The sequence below is a fragment of the Medicago sativa genome, chromosome 3, assembly GCF_051527215.1.
Source record: "Medicago sativa cultivar Bolivia chromosome 3, Bolivia_mono, whole genome shotgun sequence".
In the NCBI taxonomy this organism is placed as follows: domain Eukaryota; kingdom Viridiplantae; phylum Streptophyta; class Magnoliopsida; order Fabales; family Fabaceae; genus Medicago; species Medicago sativa.
The window spans coordinates 10,844,384-10,867,819 of NC_140751.1; the positions used below are offsets into that span (position 1 = coordinate 10,844,384).

Here is a 23,436-nt window from a genome sequence, read left to right on the forward strand (position 1 = left end):
CTTCTAACTCAAAAAGTGGTAAACTAATTTAAGCACATTGCAAATGATTTTGTATCTAACGAGTTTTGCTAACACTTAAGAAATTCTAAGATGAGGGTTTGTAAGAATGTTTTTAAGTGTTTTTGCGCTAGAATTTGATTTGAGTTTTGGCACAGTTGATAGCGTGTAGTTTACTATATTTCTTCAAACACTCAAGGTCCTTATATACGAGATTTGAGTAGAGTCGTCGTTTGAAGGAAGGGCAACCGCATCAAAGCTTTCTTGAGAAATTTTCTTCAGATTTCAAATCATTCCCTCTTAAGGATAATTCAGTTGAATAGTACTTCAAAATTCTTTTGCTTCTTTGGAATGATATGTGGCATCATGTTTGTCTCTTACAGAGATTTTCCCATTCTTGGAATATGTCTTCTTTTAATTCACCAAGGACAAAAGTACTACTGGATTATGGATAAATGATGGACAATGACATTTTTTCAGAAGAACGCAAAACTGAGTCAGATGTTCATCATAGCGTTGACTATTGACTTGATCTGTAACACCCCGTTTTCCCAACATAAAAATTCGTAATAAATCAGAGTATTTTCAATCATAAACGGAATGCTACACTTCTTAAAAATCGTAAAATAGAATGGATAATAATTTATCCTTCAAAATTATTCAACTTAATCTTTAAAACTACGCAGCGGAATTAGTTTAACATCATAAAAGTCTTTGGCACGCAGGCCTCATCATAAAAATCTCATAAAGTCTTTGTTCATCATTTATTTCATGAAAATTCAAAGCAATACGTAAGGAACAGAAAACTGTAGCAAAATCCTCATCCTGTTACGTATCAGAGCACCTAAGACACACTTGTGAGGAGTCCACTCACGACCGCAACTAATCTTAGTTACCTGCAAGTTACCCATACGAAGAGCAACATTTTCAAGCAAAGGGGTGAGATGTCACAGTCAACAAATTAAACATATAATTCATCAAAATGCATTTAACAACATAAAACATCATTAACATATCAAACATTTATCACTTAGCATCATATCAAATCATAATCAAATATCATCTTTAATTCATAAGCAAATATCATATTTAAAACATAAGCAAACATCATCTTAAAATCATCAGACATCTTATTCAACTCAACACTTGACTCGACGATGCGACTCAACTTGACAATGCAACTCTTAACATCTTAAACCTTCGTAAAAACTTCTTGATATGCAAATGCATGTGGTACCATTCGGGGCATCAAGCCCCCAACATATATGAGCGTAAATAGGCTCTTCAACAAAGTGAGCAAAAGCTGCCGGGCTTCAAGCCCCCATCTTTAGTTTGAGCATTAAGCTGTCGGGCCTTAAGCCCCCATCTTTAATGAGTATGCAATGGACTCAATCTTCCTACAACTTAGACAACATCATGAACATCTCTTATAATTCCATTAACATGGACCACTTCTTAGATATTTACAACTTGGACCGGCTCATACAACTTTGTAACATTAAATGGTCAACAGCAGCAAACAACGACAAATGCAGCATATAACAGTGCTTGAATAACATATCATCATTAAAGGAATGAATCATATCAACTTAACATCATAAAACATCATAATATCATGTATCATACAATACTCACATAATGTATTCCAACATATCAACAACAATAACCACATATACATTAATCAATTACATTCATATCAAAGTCCAAAACATTCTTCAAAGGCAAATCAAGTTTGATCAATGAGACATAAGCTAAATACTCATAAAACACCTCAACTAAATCCCTAATACTTAAGTTGAAGTTGGGAAAACAATCATAAGTTTTGGACTAACTTAGGATTAATTATGCTAAGTTTTCTTAAAGTTTTCTGAAGACCCACTTGGACTATTTTCATCAAAACTCAAAATCTACACATAATTTTCTAGTCACTCCAAAGCCATTAGAAAGCTAACTCAATTATCTACAACTTCCATGTTTACACCAAAAGCTAATTCAACACGAAAACGGGTGAAAAAGACACAAGAACATAAAAATCGAAGTTTTGACAGCGCGCAACGAAAGCACAACAAGCAGTCACCCATGAGGGGCTGCCTTTCTGCGCTCAAGCGTGGAAAGCTGCGCCCAGGCGTGGGAAGACAGTAGCCAGTGACCTGTGTAGTCCTGGTTTTTCCCGGTTTTACCGTTTCGTCCGTAAAAACCAAACTGTTACCCCGATTCCAATTCTGTTTTCGCCTACGTGTTCTATTCGACAAATCCTATCATATTTTATTGAAAAATCATATTTTTAAATCTCTAAAACAGCTTATCCTAGAATCACTTATTTCTCAAAAACACTTAAAATCACTTTTTCTCAGAATCTCAATTTTCATCAAATCTCATGGTTCTATCATCCAAACAACATCTAATTATCACCCTATGGAATATCTAAGGTTTGTACACAAGTTCCACATCAATCCAACAAGTTTTTATGGTTCAATCATCAAAATCGGTCATAAACCCTAATCCTTAATTCTCACAAAACTCATCCTAATTCATGCTAAATCCATTTTTCAGAATCATACACTTAATAATGTTGAAAGTTAGTCTCACCCTTACCTTAGATTATTTTTCTGAATTCCAACGGCTGCGTTCTTCGTTCTTAGGGTTCTCTCTCTCTGAGTTCTCCTCTTTCTCCAAAAAGCGGTCTAATCGTAAAAACTTTTTCTAACCTAAGCTTCCTTATTTGTAATACTAATCACTCTTCCTAAATCTATTTAGGCCCAATAACTTATTCTTCTTTTTATTCTAACCTCCAATTCTACTTACACTAATAATTCTCATATTCTAATAAATAATAGAATAATGCCACATAATAAAATACTAACACCTCATATATATAAATAAATCACATAAATAGATTTTAACTTAATAAAAATAATTAAATAAAACGAGGGCGTTACATGATCCTTCAGAGCCTCGTCTTCATATTAAAGTTTGTCTTCATAACTTGATGCATAGTTGGTTAGAGCTTTGACTTTTTATTGTCTATCTTTGTATCAGAGCTTGTCTTGGATATCAGAGTTTATAATTTTTTTAAATTATTTTACTGTTTTACCCTTAAACTTAATTAAATATACGACAATGCTTGTTTTTACGATTTCATAGACCGACGAAAGACAATAATACATCTAATGATAAAAGTTGTTACAAGTATAATATAACCTAATAATAATAAAATTTGTTACAATGATAATATATCCTAATAATAATAAAAGTTGTTACATGATAATATAACTTAATAATAATAAAAGCTGTTATAAGGATAATATAACCTAATAATCATAAAAATTGTTGCAAGGATAATATAACCTAATAATAATAAAAGTTGTTACAAGGATAATATTGAGATTTTAAATTAATCTAAGGATAATTTTGGTAATGCAGTTTTTTTAAAGAGATCCTCTCCCCTCCCCTCCGAAAAATTCCAATTTCGGTGCAACCCCAACTCTCTCTAATTGTGTCATTCCTAATCCTATCTCATCTAGTCTTACTAGCCATCCAACGAAACATCCACATCTCCGCTACACTTACTTGATTTTCGTGTTGGTTCTTAACCACCCAGCATTTCGTACCATACCACATCACATGTCTGAATATTACCTAATGAAACTTTTCTTTCAACTTAAGCGACATTTTCCTATCACATGAAGCACCTGAGACTCTTCTATATTTAATAACATCGAATATTGATTATTTTTTACAATAAAATATAAAAAAAATTGTATAATTCTTATAAACAATGAGATGATGTTTCTTATGAAATTATATTTTATAAAATAAGAAAGTAAACAAATAGTTTTTTATTTCATAAAAACGATCGTTAATTTATAGATTTGAGAAGCAAGAGCACCAATATATTTCAATTTGCAAGTGTATCATAGAATTCTTTATTTTAAATCTTCAATTTAGGGCGATTATTTAGTCCCTAAACATTTTTTTCATCTCAAAATTCTTAAACGCATCTTGTATCAAGATACCAGGTCATTGAAACAACAACTTCTTCCATTGTTGCTACCATGAGTATCAGAGGCTCACAATAAGAACTAGAGGTTTTTTGTTCAACCTTAACTTCTTCATCATTGCTTTAACTCTTCTTTCCCTTTCCTGACCAGCATTCATTAGCAAAATGTCCAAACCTATCGCACTTGTAACACCGAATCTTCTTTTTGTCGAAATGTTTCTTCTTTTCAATTCCTCCTCCTCTTTCTTGAGAGGATTCAGACTCATCTTCATGTTTGGCTTTCGCATTGCTCCTTCTTGCTCCAATTTTTCTTGCCAACTTTGTGTTTCTTGAATTGAGCAAGAATTGCTTGTTTTTCTTCTTTACCATGAATTTTTATGTCATGCTTCAATTCACATGCTTCAAGAGTGCTTTGGAGATCTTCAATATTGATTTATGCCAAGTCCTTTGTGTCATACCCCAATTTTTGACCACCTTGCTCTGTTTTTACCCATGTTTATTCGTACTTTTAACGCCGAGTAATTTCGTCGTCACGGACGGGATTTCAGCAAAAAGGTATTTTAAGATTATTGTCATTATTTTACTTTTATTATTTTCCTTTATTTTACTTGGGTTATTAGTATTTTTATTGTATCTTTTAAATGATTTTCATTTTTTAAACATTTTATTTTAATTTTAACTTTTGTTTTTTGTTTTATTATTATTCTGATTTACTTTTATTATTAGCATTGTTATCATGTGTTCTAACTTTTTGTCCAAGAAACTCTTGTAGTAGTCCTGCACAGGTGGCATTTTTCTAGTGGTCCATAAAGGCATCCAAGGCATCCAAAATTTTAGACTTTCTCTCCAAGACAGTCCAGGTGTCACAAGTTCATTGGTCTAAAGTGTCAAAACCCTAAAGATGGGACTATTTAAGCAATCATTAGCTGCAATCATTGGGGGGGACTGAATTTCACACAAACACTTTCTTGGTGCGGCAGCAGCATCTTTTTGGATCTAACACATTTCTTTCCCCAAAAACTCCACAAAACTTCATCATAAGAACCCACTTTCGTGCAACACAGTAACCATTATCACAAATCCCATAAGCTTTTCATCCAAACACAAATACAACACCAAACCTTCACAGATTCATTCACCAACAACAACAACCGTTTCACTTAACCAATATCACACAATAACAAATCGGAGACCATAATCCATATACACGAATCTATCATCATACAATCACTAACAACCTTCATTTCTTTCAAATCCAACACCTCCATTCACAATAACACAAATCGGTCCTTAAACAGCAATCTATCCATAAACCTGTAAATCATTTTCGTTTTCCTTCCAAAAACAACACATCGACAAAAAAAAAACAGAAATGTAACCGGCCAATACTCAAAAAAAACTCAAACCGAATCCAGCATCAACAGTGCGAATCCAAATTGCAAAAGAAGAAGATTGGAAGTGTGAAAGGAAGCAGAATCTGAACCGAGTACAAAACCGTGAAGGAACAAAGGGCATATCGAGCCAAAGAAGAATGAAGCACAGCTGAAATCGGAAACACGAACAAGAAGGAAGCAGCGGTTGAATCTAAAGCAAACTGGACTCAAATCAGTAGCAACGCAAAAGTGTTTGAAGTTTTCCGTCGACTCATTTGTTCTCCGATTTAAATAGAGGTAACTGCTGATCTTTTGTTTCTGCTCGTTTGTTTTCTCGAAATGATTGAATTTTCATTGTTAGATCTAGGTCTGTTGTGAATTGTTTTTGAAATTGTGAATCCGGATTTGAGTTTAGGACCAAAAAGGAATTTGAAAACCGAAAGAAAATTTGAAATCGGAGTAGTTTTGCTAGACTCCGGCGGCGGCGCCACCACCCTAGGGTGGCCGGCCACCACGCCGGAGCAACAAAGCTCACCGGAGAAGATGAAGATCCATCTTCATTGTTCTTTGTTTTTTTTTTCCAGAAATATTTGTAGAGAGAGAACGTGTTGTGTTTATGAGAAAATTTTCACTAATTGGTCTTTTTATACTTCTTCAATGGGTTGGTTTAAACCCGACCCGTTTCCTGTAACCCAGCCCATACTGATTTACTGTTCCCCTTTGGTTTACTTGCTTGCTTGCTTACTGTCTGCTGGTTATACACCCCTGTTGCTTGCTGCACCCCTTCCCTGTACACTCTCTTTTTTTAGCAAATTCTCTTTTGAAAACCCACGCATGTTTTTTTTTCTTTCTTTCTTAAACCTATATGATACCCTGATCTTATTTTATGCATCTTAACTAATGTCTTACTTTCATATCATACATTTTCTGTCATGTTTTTTTTTTCTTTTGTTTTTAGTTACATTTTCTTGCATTTTAGTTCAAAAATCATTTTCCATATTAAGCACTTTTATCAAGCTCACTCAATGATTTAATTCATATCTCATGCATCTTAAATTTTATTTTATTTTTTTTACTCCATAATATCTTGTGTTGGTTTGGCTTTAATATTTCAATTTCTACCCCATGCATTGCTTTAAAATTTTGGCATCATGCTTTCTATTTGATAATTCATTCTAGTATGTGATTCATTTAAGTCTCTTATTATCTCGTTATATTTTGTTTGCTTTAATTTTAGTATAATCTCATGCATTTTTCTTTTCCTCTTGCAATTTATTTAAATTCCATGGTATTAGTGTGTATTTAGGCCTCAATGTAATTTATTTTGTGTTTTTATTTCCCTTAGATTGTATCTAGGAGGGTATGTAATAGCGTAGTAATTGCACACACCGACACTTGCACCGACACTATACCACTTTATTTATCGCTTTACGCTCGCTTTATTTTTCGCATCGTTACGCTAGCTTTCCGTTAGTTTAGAAAAATCTTTTTATCTCAAAAAAATCAAATAAGCAAAATGTCAAATATTTTCTTAATAAACCTTGGATCCAAATCCAAGTTGTTTTTCCCTTTTATTTTCTTAATCAAATTTCTAATGAATCATAAATGAACATAGACTAAATTTCATAAATAAAATGAAACAACCTCACTCCCATTTTATTCTTCTATACCTTGAGGTCTCGCAACCCTTCTTAAAACCATTTTCGAAAATGAAATAAAATCAACCTAACCCACAAAAAAATATTTTTGAGAGACAACTACGGCGGTTTTGATCCCTTTTAAGGGTACGTAGGCAGATGGTTTATTCCTTCCAAATCGATCAAAAAAAAAAAAAGCTCATACTTCTTCTCCCTCCATTCTTTCACTTAGACTTTAAGCAAGAAATTTTCAAATAAAAACAATCTAAGCATAAGATAAAGTTAGAAAGAGGTTCTCACGGAGTACCGTGATCTTTAGAGGTGCTTAACACCTTCCTCTATCGAAACCAACCCCCGGATCCAAAAAGGGCTTTAAATTCATCTTTTCCCTTTCCACGAATAAAGATCGAAAAGTTCAACGATTGAAGGTTCAAAACCAATTAATGGATTGACACCCAAAAATCATGGTCTACACTTTGTTTCCTCTATTGTCACAACTATGTTATCAAATTTGAGATGTCAAAGTATATGCAATAATTTCTCCATTATTGCTACTTGTAACATTTCTTTTCCACAATTCTTCATTTGATTGGTAAGCATTACCAACCTAGAGAAGTAATATGCAACTTTCTCATCAATTTTCGTCTCCATTAGCTCATATTGTCTCTTAAAGGCCCGAAGCTTCACTTTCTTTATCTTCGCATCACCTCCATAACTCTTCAACAAAATATCCCAAGTTTCCTCGGAGTTTGCAGCTTCTGCAATCTTCTCAAACACCTTTGCGTCACACACAGATGAATGAAAAACAATGTTTTGATGTCTTTCTTCTTTAACTTCATATACGCATATCTCTGCACATCTGTTGCATACGCAAGAAGTGGTCCCACACCATTGGTGACGTATTCATACACATCATGAACTACAAAGATAACCTTCATCTTCATGAATCATCTTTCCCAGTTTTCGCCATAAGCTAGATAGTAACTGTCAACCAATTAATCTCTAATAACTTGTGTTAATATATATATATATATATATATATATATATATATATATATATATCATAACAACCATACATTATACTAGATAACCATCACATCCTCTGTGGTGCATCCTATATAGTACTATACTGGGTTACTGACCTTCTGGACTTATATGATCCTCCGGACTCATATGACCATTTAAACCCATATGACCATCTAGACTCATAGTTTGAATTATACAACCAATACCCATGATGCTCACTTGATTTTCTTTTTCTTTACTCTTTTAACTCGCGGTTGAAGCCAATTGTTTTGAAGTTGAATTTAAATCACACCATTAAACTTAGAAGTTTGAAAAACTATCAAATGCAATCAATAACCAACATGTCAAGCAAAAACAAAACAACATAGTGTAAAGAAAAACTACTATCAAAGCAAGAAAAACAAGATAAAGAGGGTTGAGGAGCAAAGAAATTTGTTTACTTAATGTTCTTATTTATTAATTTTTTTTCTTTCAAAAGTTTAAGGGATCCACTAGTAATTTTTTTAAAGAGTTTCTTTAAAAACTAGAATATATTTAAATAATCATTTTTATTAGAAACAAAATATCTAATTTTAATTGCAACTAAAACTTCCTAAAAAAAGAAAATCAAAACCAATTTTGTTAATTACACATCAAAAATCAATTTTAATTTAGACTATGCAAACAACATGAGTTGATTTGAATGTAATAATATATATATATATATATATATATATTTATTTATTTTTTGTGGTGGACAAGGTTTGAATCCCGAACCTTGCATATATTATGTATTGTCCTACCAACTGAGCTAAACTCACGAGGACGTAATATATATATATATATATATATATATATATATATATATATATATATATATATATATATATATATATATATATATATATATATATATATATATAGGGGTTTGCTAGAACACACCCACTAGTTTTCATGTGGGAGTGTTTTAGCAAGTAAATAACTAAAAAGTGGTTAAATACACCCTAAGGTGTATGTTGCTATAACACACCTTCTAACAGAAACAAGTGCGTGTGTTCTAGCAAATCCTATAGGCATTTGCTAGAACACACCCACTAGTTTTTATGTGGAAGTGTTTTAGCAAGTAAATAACTAAAAAGTGGTTAATTACACCCTAATGTGTAGCTTTGCTAAAACACTTCCACATAAAAACTAGTGGGTGTGTTCTAGCAAACCCCATATATATATATATATATATATATGAGGACATATCTAGTGAGAATGATATTTTTATGTGAGAATGTGAGAATGAATTTTCAGCCTTTAGATTAAAATCCTCCGATTGATATTAAAATAGTCACTTAATGGTTACGGTGCACTTTCAAATCTATCTTTCTAATGAGATCCATTTTGCTTCTCAGTTATACAAGAGATATGAAGACAAAACATTAGAAAAATACCAATCAAAATCATGAAGTGGATTTATTATAAAAATCATTTTGCTTCTTAATTATAAAATCAAAATTGTATGAAGACTTCAACTCTTTGTCTGCCATACCCAGTTACCCACCGCTCCGCTGCTTCACCCGCCAGACACAAAAACAAATTGGGGTTGATAACCATGTAATGGTGTCATAAAATCCTTGGTCCTGGAATTAACATTCAAATGATTTGAAATCAACATTAACAATCCATTTTTTCTTAATTTGTTTTCCAGTTAAAAAAAAGGAAGGATTTGAAATCAACATTAACAATCCATTTTTTCTTAATTTGTTTTCCAGTTAAAAAAAAGGTTATGAGTAATCCTTCCAGATTCCCAAAATTGAGAATTAGGGTTTTAAAATTGTTTCTATTTCTCTTCTACCTTTAGGACTCGACCTATATCTGGATTCACTAATTTGAAGATGTTGAATCTAGGTTCACAAATATTGATGAGTGAGGCTGCAAAGAGTTTTAATCTGGGTGATTGTTAACCAATCTTGATAACTAGAAAAAAATAATATGAACATGGAAAAAGAGATCTATTCATCTATGTAAAAAATTAGAAGATATTTTCTTTGAATGAAAAAATAAGAAGGTTGTTGATCATGAAAAGGTAGCGTATATTTTGGAAGAAGAAGAAGAAGAAAGAAAGAAAAAAAAACAAAGAAGAAGAAGAAGAAGAGGTGAACGTGGTAATAGGAAACGGAGAGGCATATACATTTATTAATTGAGCTTTTTAATCTTAACCATTAAATGTTAATCCAAAGGCTAGAAATCCATTCTCATATTCTCACATAAAAATATCATTCTCATTAGATATGTCCTCTATATATATATATATATATATATATATATATATATATATGGGTTATGATAGAAGACACCTTTTGTGAAGGTGTCTTTTATCAAGTTACTCTATGAACTTTTGCGAAAAGACACCAACTTACTTTTATGAAGGTGTCTTTTAGCAAAGTTATAACTAAAAAGTGAAAATCACACCTTAAGGTGTTGCTTGATAAAAGACACCACCAAAGGGTGTCTTGTAACATAACCCTATATATATATATATATATATATATATATATATATATATATATATATATATATATATATATATATTGTTAGTTGTCGGTTTGATAAATTGGTGAATTTTTGGAGTTCTGCCTTTTTGCTGCTGGATTTTGTTCCTGATGTGCGTAGTCTTGTGCTAGGTTTTGGTGCTTCCGTTTAGGTGTATCACTATCAGGTTGTGAAGTTTATTTGTTTTTGTCTTCTTCGGCTTTAAATTAGTGTTATTGTAGTCTATGCTTTTGGACTATTCTTCTGGACTGACAAATTTTTTAACTCTTGTATTTGTACACCTTATGCCTAGTATTGATCTTATTCATAATATTAGTCTTTTCAAAATAAAAATATAACACTAATCATCTCATAATTTTGGTATCAAAGTACTTTTTTTGGTGACAAACTTTGCTATAGTTGGCAAGCATTATTTTAATAATCTCCAGATTATTTTTTTTACCACCGTTTGTGTCTCCAAATTCGAAACTAAGGACCAGTAATCAATTGCATGTATGCTAGAGCTATCAAATCAAATAGGGTTAATTAAGTTTTTAATCCCTATAAATATTCACAGTTTTGTTTTTAGTCTCTACAAAATAAAATCACACTTTTTAATCTCCACGACATTTTCCTTAAACATTTTAGGGACCAAAACGTTGATGGAAATTTTTGACAGGGACTAAAAATGCTGATGAAAAAATTTTATAGGGACTAAAAATGCTGATGGAAAATTTTATAGGACTAAGAAATGTGATTTTATTTTTATAGGGACTAAAAACAAAATTCTGAATATTTACCGGAACCATTTGCTTAATGGAAAATGTTAACTTGTGCCCTTAAGGCACAAGTTTAAAAGCTAATTATAGAAATTAATTTTTGGAAATTGTGCATTTAATACTTTGAAAGTTTAAAAATTTATTTTTTTAATACAAAACTTATGTTTTATTTCTTTTTTTAGATCCTTAACTTGTGCCCTTAGGGCACAAGTTAACATGACCTTTGCTTAATTAACCCAATCAAATATCAATTAAGCTATTAATGACTAATTTGTAAGCGGATTTGACTATGAACATTTGTTCTACAATGAGGAGAAAGTAATCTTGTTTTATTTTTGCACACAAGTAATCTAGCTTTTTTTCATTAAGCAAATGTTAGTAGTTAATTTATTATATGATATGAGAAAATGTTAGTATCTGAGATTTGAATCTAAATCTCCTTATATAATTCAGTTGGTCTCCCAAATTCAAATCACTTGATTATTTTTTGGAGCACTAAGTAGGAAGGATTCTAATCTGATACTTGTTCAACTCATGTGAACAAGTATTGCGATACCTCAAAGGTTCATCGATATAAAGCAGCACAATTAATAGTCTTCATCAAATGTTGAGTACAAGGCATTAGTTTCAAATTTTAAGAAAGTAAACACCGAAATTGACAAACTGAAAAAAATCGAATCTGAGATCTTAAGATTTTTGTGGCCTAGTTATTTGTTCAATGTTCTTCATGTCCAATGGTCATATCAGTTGTTGAACACACCAAGTATTTAAATGTGACAATTTTTTATCCCACCTACTAGCTTCTTATGCACCCTACGTCATTTCAGATTATATAATCCAAAAAGTGTAAAAACATGTTAAAAACACCCTCCGACACCTTACATTTTTTTTTCGGATTTGATAATCGGATCCAGGTGTGGAGGGCAGGAAAAGAAATTGTCTTTAAATATAAATTGTTATATAGTGTGGGAGAAGTGTCATACTGGCCTCATGAAGTTGATTCTCATCAAATTCTGCCCACACTGTAGGATCTTTTCATCAAACTGGAAAAATTTACTTCTCAAAATTCCAAAAATCCTTAGACATGCTACGAATAATCGACATCTAATACTACTAGGAATCATCTTGAGTCTGGTATCAAGGAAAAACCATTATGTAGTTATAAGCAGTTACATAACAGTTAGAACAAGAGAAGCTTCGGTTAAAGTTTCTGTTACATTGTGCTATCAGTTGCCTGGTGTATATATAAACAATATGAGCAGAACAGTAAGCAATCAAAGATGATCCAATCTTTCTATCTACTTATGTTTTCCTTTCACGGTTCCATTTTTTTCAATATATTCCAAGTTGTTAATCACATATTTTTGCTGTATAAATAAACTGTAATATCAGGTAAAGGCGTAAAGCTGGTATAGAATTTACATGAACATCACAGGAGAAATACACGTAAAAGTACATAATTATTATACTGTAAGAACACTGGTAATAGGTACAGATTTTCCTTTGCTCCCTGTATAAATATATAACTAAATATACCGTTGTTACTTACTGTATCTATCTGTTGTCTTTCCATTTGTTGGAAAATCTTGTTCACTTCAGAAGTTGCAACCTCGTTTTTACATGTAAGATTGTACAGAGCTTGCAAGCTATTTGGAACGACTACAGCATCATATATCCCAAAAGTCTAATGCTGTGTCCAGAAAACACAGCAAAACTTGCTGCCATGAACTATTAGCTTTCATTTCAACTATCAGCCGACCAAAATTCTTCGTTGATGTTGTCGCGATTGAAACGAAAGAGGAACTACCATGGATCAGAGTTATTACCAAGAAACTTTCTAGCAACGGACGGCTGACTCCATCCTTGCTCCAACTGGATGAGGTTCAATCGCGTTATTAGTTTATCGACGGCAGCATCTTCTTCCATGTCACTTTCAGAGTCTGATGATGTCAGCACTTGTGTAGATGAGTTCTGCAAAAATGAATGGTGCACATAACATTCAGTTTATTTGGAAAGAAGGGACCAGGATATCCTGCAGCAGTAGTATTTCCACGACATTTCACGCAGTAAGCGATCTCGGATGAATCAAATTACATAGGATTCGCTTTAAACAATCTTGGTTTTTGATAGAAATTGAAAACTACATGATGCAGTTACTGCACATGATCCAAATCTGGAAAAAATATATCATTCATGCATTGTATAGGATTGTTATAGTACCTTTTGTTCCTGGTACTTCGTCAGGTATTGTAGCGACTCCTCGTATAATCCACAATGATAGAGGAGAATGCTGTAATCTCTTAGCTCATCTGGATCATTTGTAACGAGGATAAGGCGTTCACATGCTGAAAGAATAGGCGAAATATTTGTGATCGTAATGAAATATCAGAAAGTTTGACAAAGGCATTACAGTATTGAGAAAGAAGAGAGGTAAACTGGATCAGATTCATACCAGACAATGAACGCCTCATGTCGCCAAAGCGCACAGTGGTCCAAACACCTCGATCCAGTCTATGTTGAGCAGCCTTAGCTGAAGCAATTTGAGAGCCACTGCCGTTGACAAACTTTAAGACAATTTCTTACATAAACTAATTACATTAAAATAAATAGAAAATAGGATAGGAAAGACAAAATAAAAAGTACCTTTCTCCAACAAAATCAGATCTGTCAACACAGTTTGCAGCATGTGCTGCCCTTAAAAATAAGGTTTTTGTATGATCATGATGAAAAGGCCAGAATGCATGCTTCAGATTATTTAATATCTGCAGATATAGACTTAACATGAGTGCTAAAGGAAAACTAAAACAGCTTAATATGGCAGAATATATTATGAAACTCAGAGGTTTGATAACATTGTTATCCTCTTGGAATATTCTCATATAAATACAATTTACTTACAAGCTGTGAGGCTGATTCTGCAACTGTCATATAAACATTGATTCTGCAATTTATTATCCTAATTAATAATAGTTACAATTATCCTAATTAATAAACCAAGGTGCATGCTCCTGTGGACGAAGGCAAGAGGTCCCGAACCACGTAAATTATTGTGAGTTCTATGTGGTGTTTGTTTTCCACTAAGATCCTAGGTGTGAAATACGGTCACAGCTAAGAATCCCTTATCTTACCAGTCGGTTTTGTAGGGTTGAGTTAGGCTCAACCCAATTTTTAAGATGGCAAGACCCGTTGGGTCATCGAGTCAAACTCTAAATGTCCAGTCCTGAGCGTGAAGGATGTGCTTAGAATTGCACATTGTAGAAGACTCCCTCATCTTATAAACCGGTTTTGTAGGATTGAGTTATGTCCACCCAAATTTTAAGAGTCACTCAACAACAATGCTTGATCGGGAGCAATTATACTTCTTATGGCACAGATGCACATTTTATGCCAAAACTAGAAAAAATGTACACATAATTTGGTATTTTAGTTGAGAAGATACCAGATAGTGGAAATGAAAGAAGAGCAAGTAATAAGATGTTACCTCAACCAATAGATTCCCTGATGTCATTATGTGTGCTTGGTCTGATTCCTTGCTTTTCAGCTTATGATAGCCTTTAGGAACATTAAAAATATCATGAGGGTAGAAAATTTCAGCATCAAAATACAAAAGGCCCCATAAACGAAGCATTTTCAGAATTTCTGAGTATATAAGTGACAGCATTGCAGGTGATCCTGAACGATGAGTCAAAACCTGCTCGATTCATTAAAGTAAATCTATCAAATGTCTACCACTTGCATACTCATAAATTTCTTTTCAAAAAGAAATTAAATATGTGGAATATATTACCGAGTGAAGATAGAGTGCTTGTGGCTCCAATAGATTTGCACTGGTTCTTCTGAAACCCTGTTGCGGCCAGAGGTTTGAAATAGTTAATCTATTTACAAATTACATGTGGTGAAAATTGATGAAAATCTATTCTAGAATATACATTCTATAATTACATATTCTGTTTATCTAGTTTCTGCAGCCAGCTGCCACATTACATACGTGTTTGTAAAAACACCAGTTTCCAGTTTCCACGGTGACAACTCACATCCATCCAAAAGCTACTACTCGTATCTTCACACTCAACACACGTTTACTTGCTCTCACCATGTCACCAAGACTTTATTAATTAGAAGAAAAGAATAGAAACTCAAAGCATAATCAATGCACTAGGTTTCTGAATCTCAAAAACATCCAAAATCTGCTCTGCATTACTTTTAATAATAAGTTTCCTAATTAACTACATACCAAAATAAAGTTTGGGCCAACCCTAGTTGGCTGCCGTTATGAACTACTTCTAATTGAGTAGGGATCATCTCCATTTGTCAAAAGTGGAGAGTTCTATCAGTATAGTTTTGTGTTTGATAGGCACACATTCCTAGAACATGCAACATACATTAAGCATTTATATGATATATATCAACTCCTTCTAACTTGACATCAAGAACATTAGGTATAGACTCTGAGGTTTAACAATATTGAGGTGGGAGCTAATAGTACTGCCATCTTCCAAAAGAACCTTTTCCTCAAGGTTGAAAGTCTGGGAAATCTACTCCACAATTCAATCTATTTTTCCTGTTCCCTCCACATCTAAAACCCTATTATTTTAACAAGGTCAATAGTAGCACAACACATTTAAACTATTACTTTAAAGATTGATTTCATAAGAATCTTATACCTTTCTCCTGAAGTGATAAGAATGGTATTATAACAAATGCTGTGAAAATACTTGTAAAATATGAAATCTAGTGTAGCTTTCAGAAGATTATTGAAACGCTGTTTGCCAAAGTTTACGTTAGGAGGAAGAAACAAGTGAGTGAGAAATAGGATAGTAGAATTGATATGATTTGAAGAGGTATGGAACCAGGTGGGGATTCTCTGTCTCTATTTAAAGACACTATTGTTATCCTTCATTTTACCTTTCCCTTTTTGGCATTATGAGAGTTTTGTGCATAGAGGTCTGCTCGTAATTGAAGTAACTAGTCTTCAAAATATCTACCTATAATCTTATCAACTTGGCATTGAAAGATCACAATATAAGGAGACTAGGATGGTGCAAACATTGCCGAGGAACTATGTACCACCGAAACTTCTGATTGAAGGTGTGTCTGGGGTCTGACACAAATCAATGTCGGACAGTGACACTTGTAGTTCTATTCAATCACATTTTAATTATTATCGGTATCTCTGTGATTACGTGTCAATAAGTAAAGAGAATTTATTAAAAGTCAACAGAACACAATTACAATTTCTTCGAACATTTTTTTAGAATTCAATTTATGAATTCTCTCATTCACATATTTGACTTACAGCTAAACTACACAAATTTGATCACTTGTTAAAATTTTAAACCTAAAGTGAACCTAATTGTTACTATTTGAGCCTCAAGAAACAATTAGAGGAACATATGGATACTTAACATCTGTATCCTAAAATAATGCTTCAGAATTCAAAATCCTTTTGTGGTTAATACTTAATACAGACATCACAGTCAAATGTCTTAAAATTTGGGTTAGCATATCTCATTCAATGTGCACTCTAAACACACTCACCCCTTCACGCAGGACTGTGCGATTTAGAGCGTGGCTAGAGGAAGCCTGATAACAGGTGGCCCCAATACATCTTGGATAGGTTCTGATATCATCTTAAATTTAGGTTGGGCCAATCTCAATCATACAAAATTGACTTGTAAGGTGAAATATGTTTCCCGTTTGTAACTCATTTTCAGGGCATATCTTATGCAATGTTAGACTCTAAAACAAAATGAAACAAGCATACAGCTAGGAATATGAAATCAAATTACATACCTTGTGAACATACAAAAATCTTTCTATGCTCTCTAAAAACTTCTCGGGCGATGAATCATATGAAGGGGTGTAGTGAGGACAGTAGTCCATTGAAAGATCATCTAATCTTGAAACGAAGGCATCAACAGGAAGTGGTACCGATGAATGTGATACCAGAGAATCATCTTCTGCAGCTATATAGAGAGCAGTTCTACCCAAATCAACATGCCTGTTAATGCAAATGCTGGTTTCTTTCTCAATATCAGTAAGTCTCTTAATCTGTGAACAGAATCCTTCCCTGGCTTCCTGCTCATTCATAAATCAACCACTCAACAAATTAAGATTATTCAGTATCGAATCCTGAAGTTCAGAACCAAATGAAAACTTGTAAATTTCAAAAGCATATAGATTAACCATCTTCCATCACACCAAGCTGCAGGTGTGTGAATAGTTCTAAATTGCAGTTTGCAGCATAAATTGTGGCCGCAATATAACAGTTTTAGAGGTTTTTGCAATGACATCGCAACGCAAGTACGGCTCCATTGGCCATAATTGCCCACATTTTTCCTCAATATCAAGATTTGCAACATATCCTCAACCTCAATTACAATTTAGAACCATTGATTGTAATTAACACGACAAACTAAAGAATCCATCAATAACATCAACAAACAAGTCTTTTCTCTATTTGGATCACTTGAGGCCATTAAGTCCATTTTTCAAACATGTACCATAACTAATCAGAGTAAACACATTTCCTTCATGAATCAAACATTTTGAAAAGAAAAAAAGTTTAAACAAAAGTTTAAACAAAAAATGGAATAAGGAAACTCATAACCTGTAATACACCCACTACAGAAAACCAAGCAAATTAGGACAAAACAAATTTTCGTCCAAACAAAGTAACATACTATCACCATCTTAAATACATTATACTATATTAAATTGCCCTTTATTCAATAAATCTAATCTCTGCAGCACTGGCACTTGAGATTAAAGGTGTATCTGGTGTTTGACATGTGATGCCACAAAGCTGCATTCAATCACTTCAATTTTCTTCAATTATTATCAGTATCTACGTGTCTGTATCAGTGTTTCATAGCATGGAAAAAAAGAAAAATAAACTGAATGACAAGAAATAAAAAAACAAATGAAAAGAAAAGCAAACTTTAAAACTCAAACTCATAAATAAATAAATAAAAAATAACATACTAATGTTCATAACTTGAAATGAATTCAAATCTTAGTAGGACCGACACTTATGATCAAAGGTGTGTCCGGTGTCTCACGTGTAAGTGTCCAACTCTGACGTATGATATGATTACACTGAATCATGTCATTTTCTCCAATTATTATCCGTGTCGACGTGTCAGTGTCCCTGTGTTTTGAGATGTTTCAAATTAAAAAACAAAAATCCACCATTACAGGATGACAAATTCTACATGTTTCCAAGCTTCATTTAACATGAATTAAATCAAAACATCCAAATTAAACAAATAAAACAATTCATTAAACCAAAAACAATCTTAAAATTTGAAGAATCAAGACATGAGTTTTTTACTCTGGCATGAGCAGTATCAATTCCAGAAGCATCAAGAGCATCATGCAAGAAGAACTTGAGGTCAGTTGCCGCGTGTTGAACGTTGGAGCCTCCATGACATATCACACGAGGGGATGAATAAGAAAATGAAGGAGGGCAAAATTGGAATTTGGAGAATGTAGAGAAGAAAGAGGTTGTGGGAAGAGAAGACATAGTTGAGAGTTTGAAACAGTTGTTTTGTTTATAGCCAGATAGAGAATCAGAGTTTAGTGATGAGGAGAAAAAACATGTGGAGGTTCATGAGATAATTATTGGCTTTTATTAAAAAAAAATAAAAAATTATTGGCATTATCCCATGATGAAGAATCTATAAACCAAGTTGTTTGGGCTCCGGTGGCAAGGAGCTCCCTCCAAGGACGTACTTGGGGAATACCCGGTTCAATTCCCAGTGAGAACAACGTTTGATCAGTGTGCATGCCTCTACGTATGAGTCAGATTAGTCGTCAACCTTTGGTGGGTCGGAAACCGGTGCGAAAGCAAAAAAAAAAAGAATCTATAAATTAAAATTTGTCTTAAAAACATAAGTTTTGAAAAAAAAAATTGGATCAAAATATGATTTATGATAAAATATTTTACTTAAATTTAATCTATATAACCGACTTCATATTAAGGTCCGTTTGGTTGGAGAATTTTGAAAGGATAGGGAGGGAATATTTCTAATTAAGTTTGTTTTGTTCAATTTTTTAAGAAAGGAGGGGGAGAGGGGAAGGAAGGGAAGGGGAAATATAACATTTTTTGCTTCCTCCAAATTAAAGTTTTTTTTTTTGGAGGGAACGGGAGAGATGTCTAAAAGCAACATATTACATTGATAAAAATTATCCTCCGATTTTTTTTGTCAAAATCCTAAATTATCATTTTTAAATATTAAAATTGTATTTGTGTTTTTTCCTGAACAACTTAATATTTTTCAACACTAATACAATTAGTTTATTTGTTAACATAAATTTTTTCCCCTCTCTCTCAACCTTAACTATCATAACTTTTGTTCTTCTTGATCTACCAAAGATGGATAATTTAGGGTCAATTTTGACCTGAAATCAGGCCCGGCCCTTGGCAAGCGTAAGGTGAGCTATGGTGTCGGGTCTCGCAATTTTAGGAGCCTCAAACTTTTTTTTTGCTTCAAATATAACATCCAAAAGTGTCAAGTATATATAATAAAATATAAAAAATTAATAAACACCTTGTAATGGTTTGGTGGTAAAATAGAATGCACTTAGGTTTGATCTTGATGTTCAATCCCGAGCATTTGTGTAAATTTGAACCAAATATTTGTCTCAATTATTACATACACAACTATTAGGCTATTATGATTTTTTTTTTATCAAATCTACAATTTAATTTATAAGAATGACTATTTTTGATGTTATTTACAACTTAAATAAATGATTACTATTGCTTAAAAAAATCTTGTTATTCCATTGGGGTCCTTTTTAATATTTGAACATGGCCTCCTATTTTATCGGAACGGCTCTGCCTAAAATCACTCATCCGAATTGTATTTCTTCCTCTAGTTAAATAAGTGATTTTAACATATTTTCAGTTTCCTTTCGTTTGTTTTTGTGATTTCGTCGTCTACCACGACTTTGTTTATTTTTATTTCCCGCCTTAGTAAGTGTTTCTTTAAAATTATTTAAGTATGAAGCATGTATATAAACATTAAATGTTAAAGGAAACTGGTGGCTCATTTTGCTCTATTTAGCAATTGTTAACTTTATAAATGAACTTGGATTAATAAAACTAGGCCAAATAAAACTCCTAAATTGTTATTTAAGGTGAAATAGTACATAAACTTTAATTTTATTGGACAAACTTTTGTGACACCGTTCTTTCAGCCACACCAAAACTTAGTCATGGATCTACCCTAGAAGACTTTCCATATTGGCAAACTATCTTATAGAATGATTAGTTAGCAACAAATAGAAATATATTTAAAAGATTTTTAAAACTTTGGTGTCATGGAGCAGATTATTTCTCCTCGAACACTATCCAATTTTATCGGACAAAGCCAAAAACAATGCATGCATGCTTCCAATATTTACATCAGAGATTGTAAACATACAGCTCTACAGCTTGCGCTTGATTATATAGGCCTCACAGAACTCTTCATATATAAGGGTATGGGTGTAATGCATATTCCATATATAACCCCTTTCCAAACATTCACCACCATATCTTGTTCCATTCAGTTCGAGCAGTGGCGGACTATGAAGCACAGACACTCCTCGGATTAGACGTGTCCCGGTGTCGGACACGTGTCGTGTCCGACACCGACACGACACCGACACTTGTAATTACACTAAATTATGTGACTTTTTCAAATTATTAGCTGTGTCGGCGTGTCAATGTCCGTGTCGTTTCCGGTGTCCGTGTCCGTATCCGTGCTTCATAGGTGGCGGATCTTCACTTATTTTCTTGGGGGTGCCAAATGCTATTGTATACTCCACTTTTAATGAACGTTTATATATTACAATATTTCAAGTAATAACATACAATAATAAGTGATCTGGTGGTTTGAAATTGCTTTAAATGAGCATTGTGTTGCGTGTTTGATTCTCCTTGGAAACGTTTTTTTTTTTTTGATAATCCTTGGGAACGTTTTTTTTGATAAAATATTAAAAATTCGATTCTCCTTGGGATAAAATATTAAGATAAAATATTAAAAATGCACAAGAAAATATCAAAAATATACTGGCTAAAGGGTCGAACACACAACCTTTAGACTGTAAAAGCACCCCCTATCCGCTAGAACAACTGGAAATTTCTTGCTGTATTATGGATAATACTATATATATAGTAAACTTGGGGGTGCCACGGCACCTGGGGGTCTCAATAGAGATCCGCCCCTGAGTTCGAGGATAGCCCCTTTCGACATTTTGAGGGTCTTGAAATAGAATATATGCAACACTGCAATGCAAGTATTTATAGAAATATCATATAATAAGTTATCAAACCATGCAATGGTAGACAAAGCCATAACTACAACTCTATTATTCCATCCCATGTTCTAAATTTACATATGACGGGTAAATTTAGAAAACAACTCGGATATCTTGTAGTCATAGCATTTAATAAGAAAGGGTTCTTACTCTTTTTTATACAAAACTACAAATATTATTTTCATATTCTGCTATCAACCTATGAGAAGGAATCGTTGAGATGTAAATAAATAAATATATAGGGTGCAATTTGCTGCACGCAACAATTGTTAATTTATTTTCATCTTCGAAATGCCTTGATGCAGTTGTAGTATGTAAAATAGATCAAAGAAATCAAAAGAGAAGAGAAATTACTTCCGCTTTAAAGTATAAATTGAATCAACAAACATGTAAATATTTGGAATGAGCTTTTGTCATCTTCCTATAAGAAAAATATAATTAAAAATGTTTAAAAGAAAAAATTAAAAGATTTAAAAATAAAATTTGAGGAAAAAAATTAATGCATTTGTTACCTCATGTCAGGATAATCCATGTCAAACCTCGATATCATGAGAATAATACAATCCTTCAGAAATGGAGCAATAACATGCATTGTTCTTGAATACCGCGTCAAATCGCCCCCTATGATTAAAAAGCACCCTATCATTTCGCAAAACAAAGACAACCCGAGGCTATGGCAACTAAAGCTCTCGCTTTAGGCCTACCAGCAAAAAAAAAATATACTTCATTAAAATTTATAAGTAAAAGTGTCTCATATGTGAACAAGAAATGATTTGTATATAAAAAATTATTTTAAGTCTTGTTTATTTTTTAAGATTATTGGACCAGCTCTGAGGAAAAGAAAAAACGTAAATTAAGAAACCAAAAAGAAAGGAATAGTAAACCAAGATTTGACCTTTATTTTGTTATTTAAGGCTTCGTTTTTCAAATTACCGTAGACATCAAAGCTTCCGGCCTGAAAAGTATGACAATTTAAGTAAACAGTGAAGGAATTTCAAAACACCAAACAAAAAGTTGTAAATATAAAACGATACTGACTCCATTTCAAAATACATGTCGTTTTTGAGAAATTGCAGTAACCAAGGACAAGCTAGTTTGACACAAAAGTTCCTATTATACTCTTGTCTTTGATTTCCTCCATTTTATTTATTTACCCCATCTCATAATTACTCTTAATACCAAAACTAATTTAAGTCAACAAAAAAAATAATGGCAATACCAATACACAATAAAAAAATAAATACTAGTACTAATTAATTTTTTTCAACTTCACTTATCTAAATGGCATAATACTTCAGTTATCAATTTTTTTTTAAACTCAATTGAAAAACTTCCCTCCATTATTTATACTCTAATCTTAAAATGTTTACCACCAAAGTTAAATTAAAATTTGTATTCCCACCATTTTTTTCTTTTCAAAAACACTTATAATTTCAGTATATATAAGAGTTTGATACTCATTTATCAAATTTATATTAATGTAGAACAAAATTTTGCTATGGATCTCAATGCTTTTCCATTTGATTTAAATGAAGAACCATTGTTTGATTTAAATGAAGAGTCGCTATTTGATTTAAATGAAGAACTACATGATTTAAATGGTAAGGAAGAAAACTTTGCTACACAAGAAGAAAGCAACGGTTACACGATGGATATCTAGGAAGAGTCCATTAGTAATTTTTTGGGAGAGTGCATGAATAAATCTACTTAAAATTGGATCAAGATTTTTTTAGTGGAAGATAAATATTGCAGAGAAAATCTAGAATCCAATTAATTGGTAGGCATGGGTAAAATAGACAAAATGTATCCTTAAACTA

The 23,436-nt window shown here is 32.7% G+C and overlaps 1 protein-coding gene across 2 annotated transcripts; it reads right to left on the minus strand.

Annotated features, from left to right (window-relative positions):
- Nucleotides 1–12,654: 12,654 nt before the first annotated feature.
- Nucleotides 12,655–18,912, minus strand: LOC146935657 (transglutaminase family protein). Of its 2 annotated transcripts, XM_085750784.1 has the most exons (9): nt 18,645–18,912; nt 18,341–18,461; nt 17,105–17,389; nt 15,099–15,155; nt 14,793–15,002; nt 13,955–14,073; nt 13,764–13,861; nt 13,532–13,656; nt 12,655–13,282 (listed from the first exon to the last, which is right to left on the minus strand). In XM_085750784.1, exons 1-9 carry the CDS (start codon nt 18,737–18,739, stop codon nt 13,115–13,117), a joined length of 1,278 nt encoding a protein of 425 aa, XP_085606910.1. In that variant the 5' UTR covers nt 18,740–18,912; the 3' UTR covers nt 12,655–13,114. The 2 variants fall into 2 exon arrangements, with proteins under 2 accessions (XP_085606910.1, XP_085606911.1); XM_085750785.1 differs by lacking the exon at nt 18,341–18,461.
- Between the last annotated feature and the right edge of the window lie 4,524 nt (nt 18,913–23,436).

Coding starts and splice junctions, on each gene's coding strand:
- LOC146935657 (XM_085750784.1), bottom strand. CDS start 18,739: ATGGAGGCTCCAACGTTCAACACGCGGCAACTGACCTCAAGTTCTTCT. Junction 14,074..14,792: donor CAGGGAATCTATTGGTTGAG/GTAACATCTTAT, acceptor CTATATCTGCAG/ATATTAAATAATCTGAAGCA. Junction 13,283..13,531: donor CGAAGTACCAGGAACAAAAG/GTACTATAACAA, acceptor TCATTTTTGCAG/AACTCATCTACACAAGTGCT.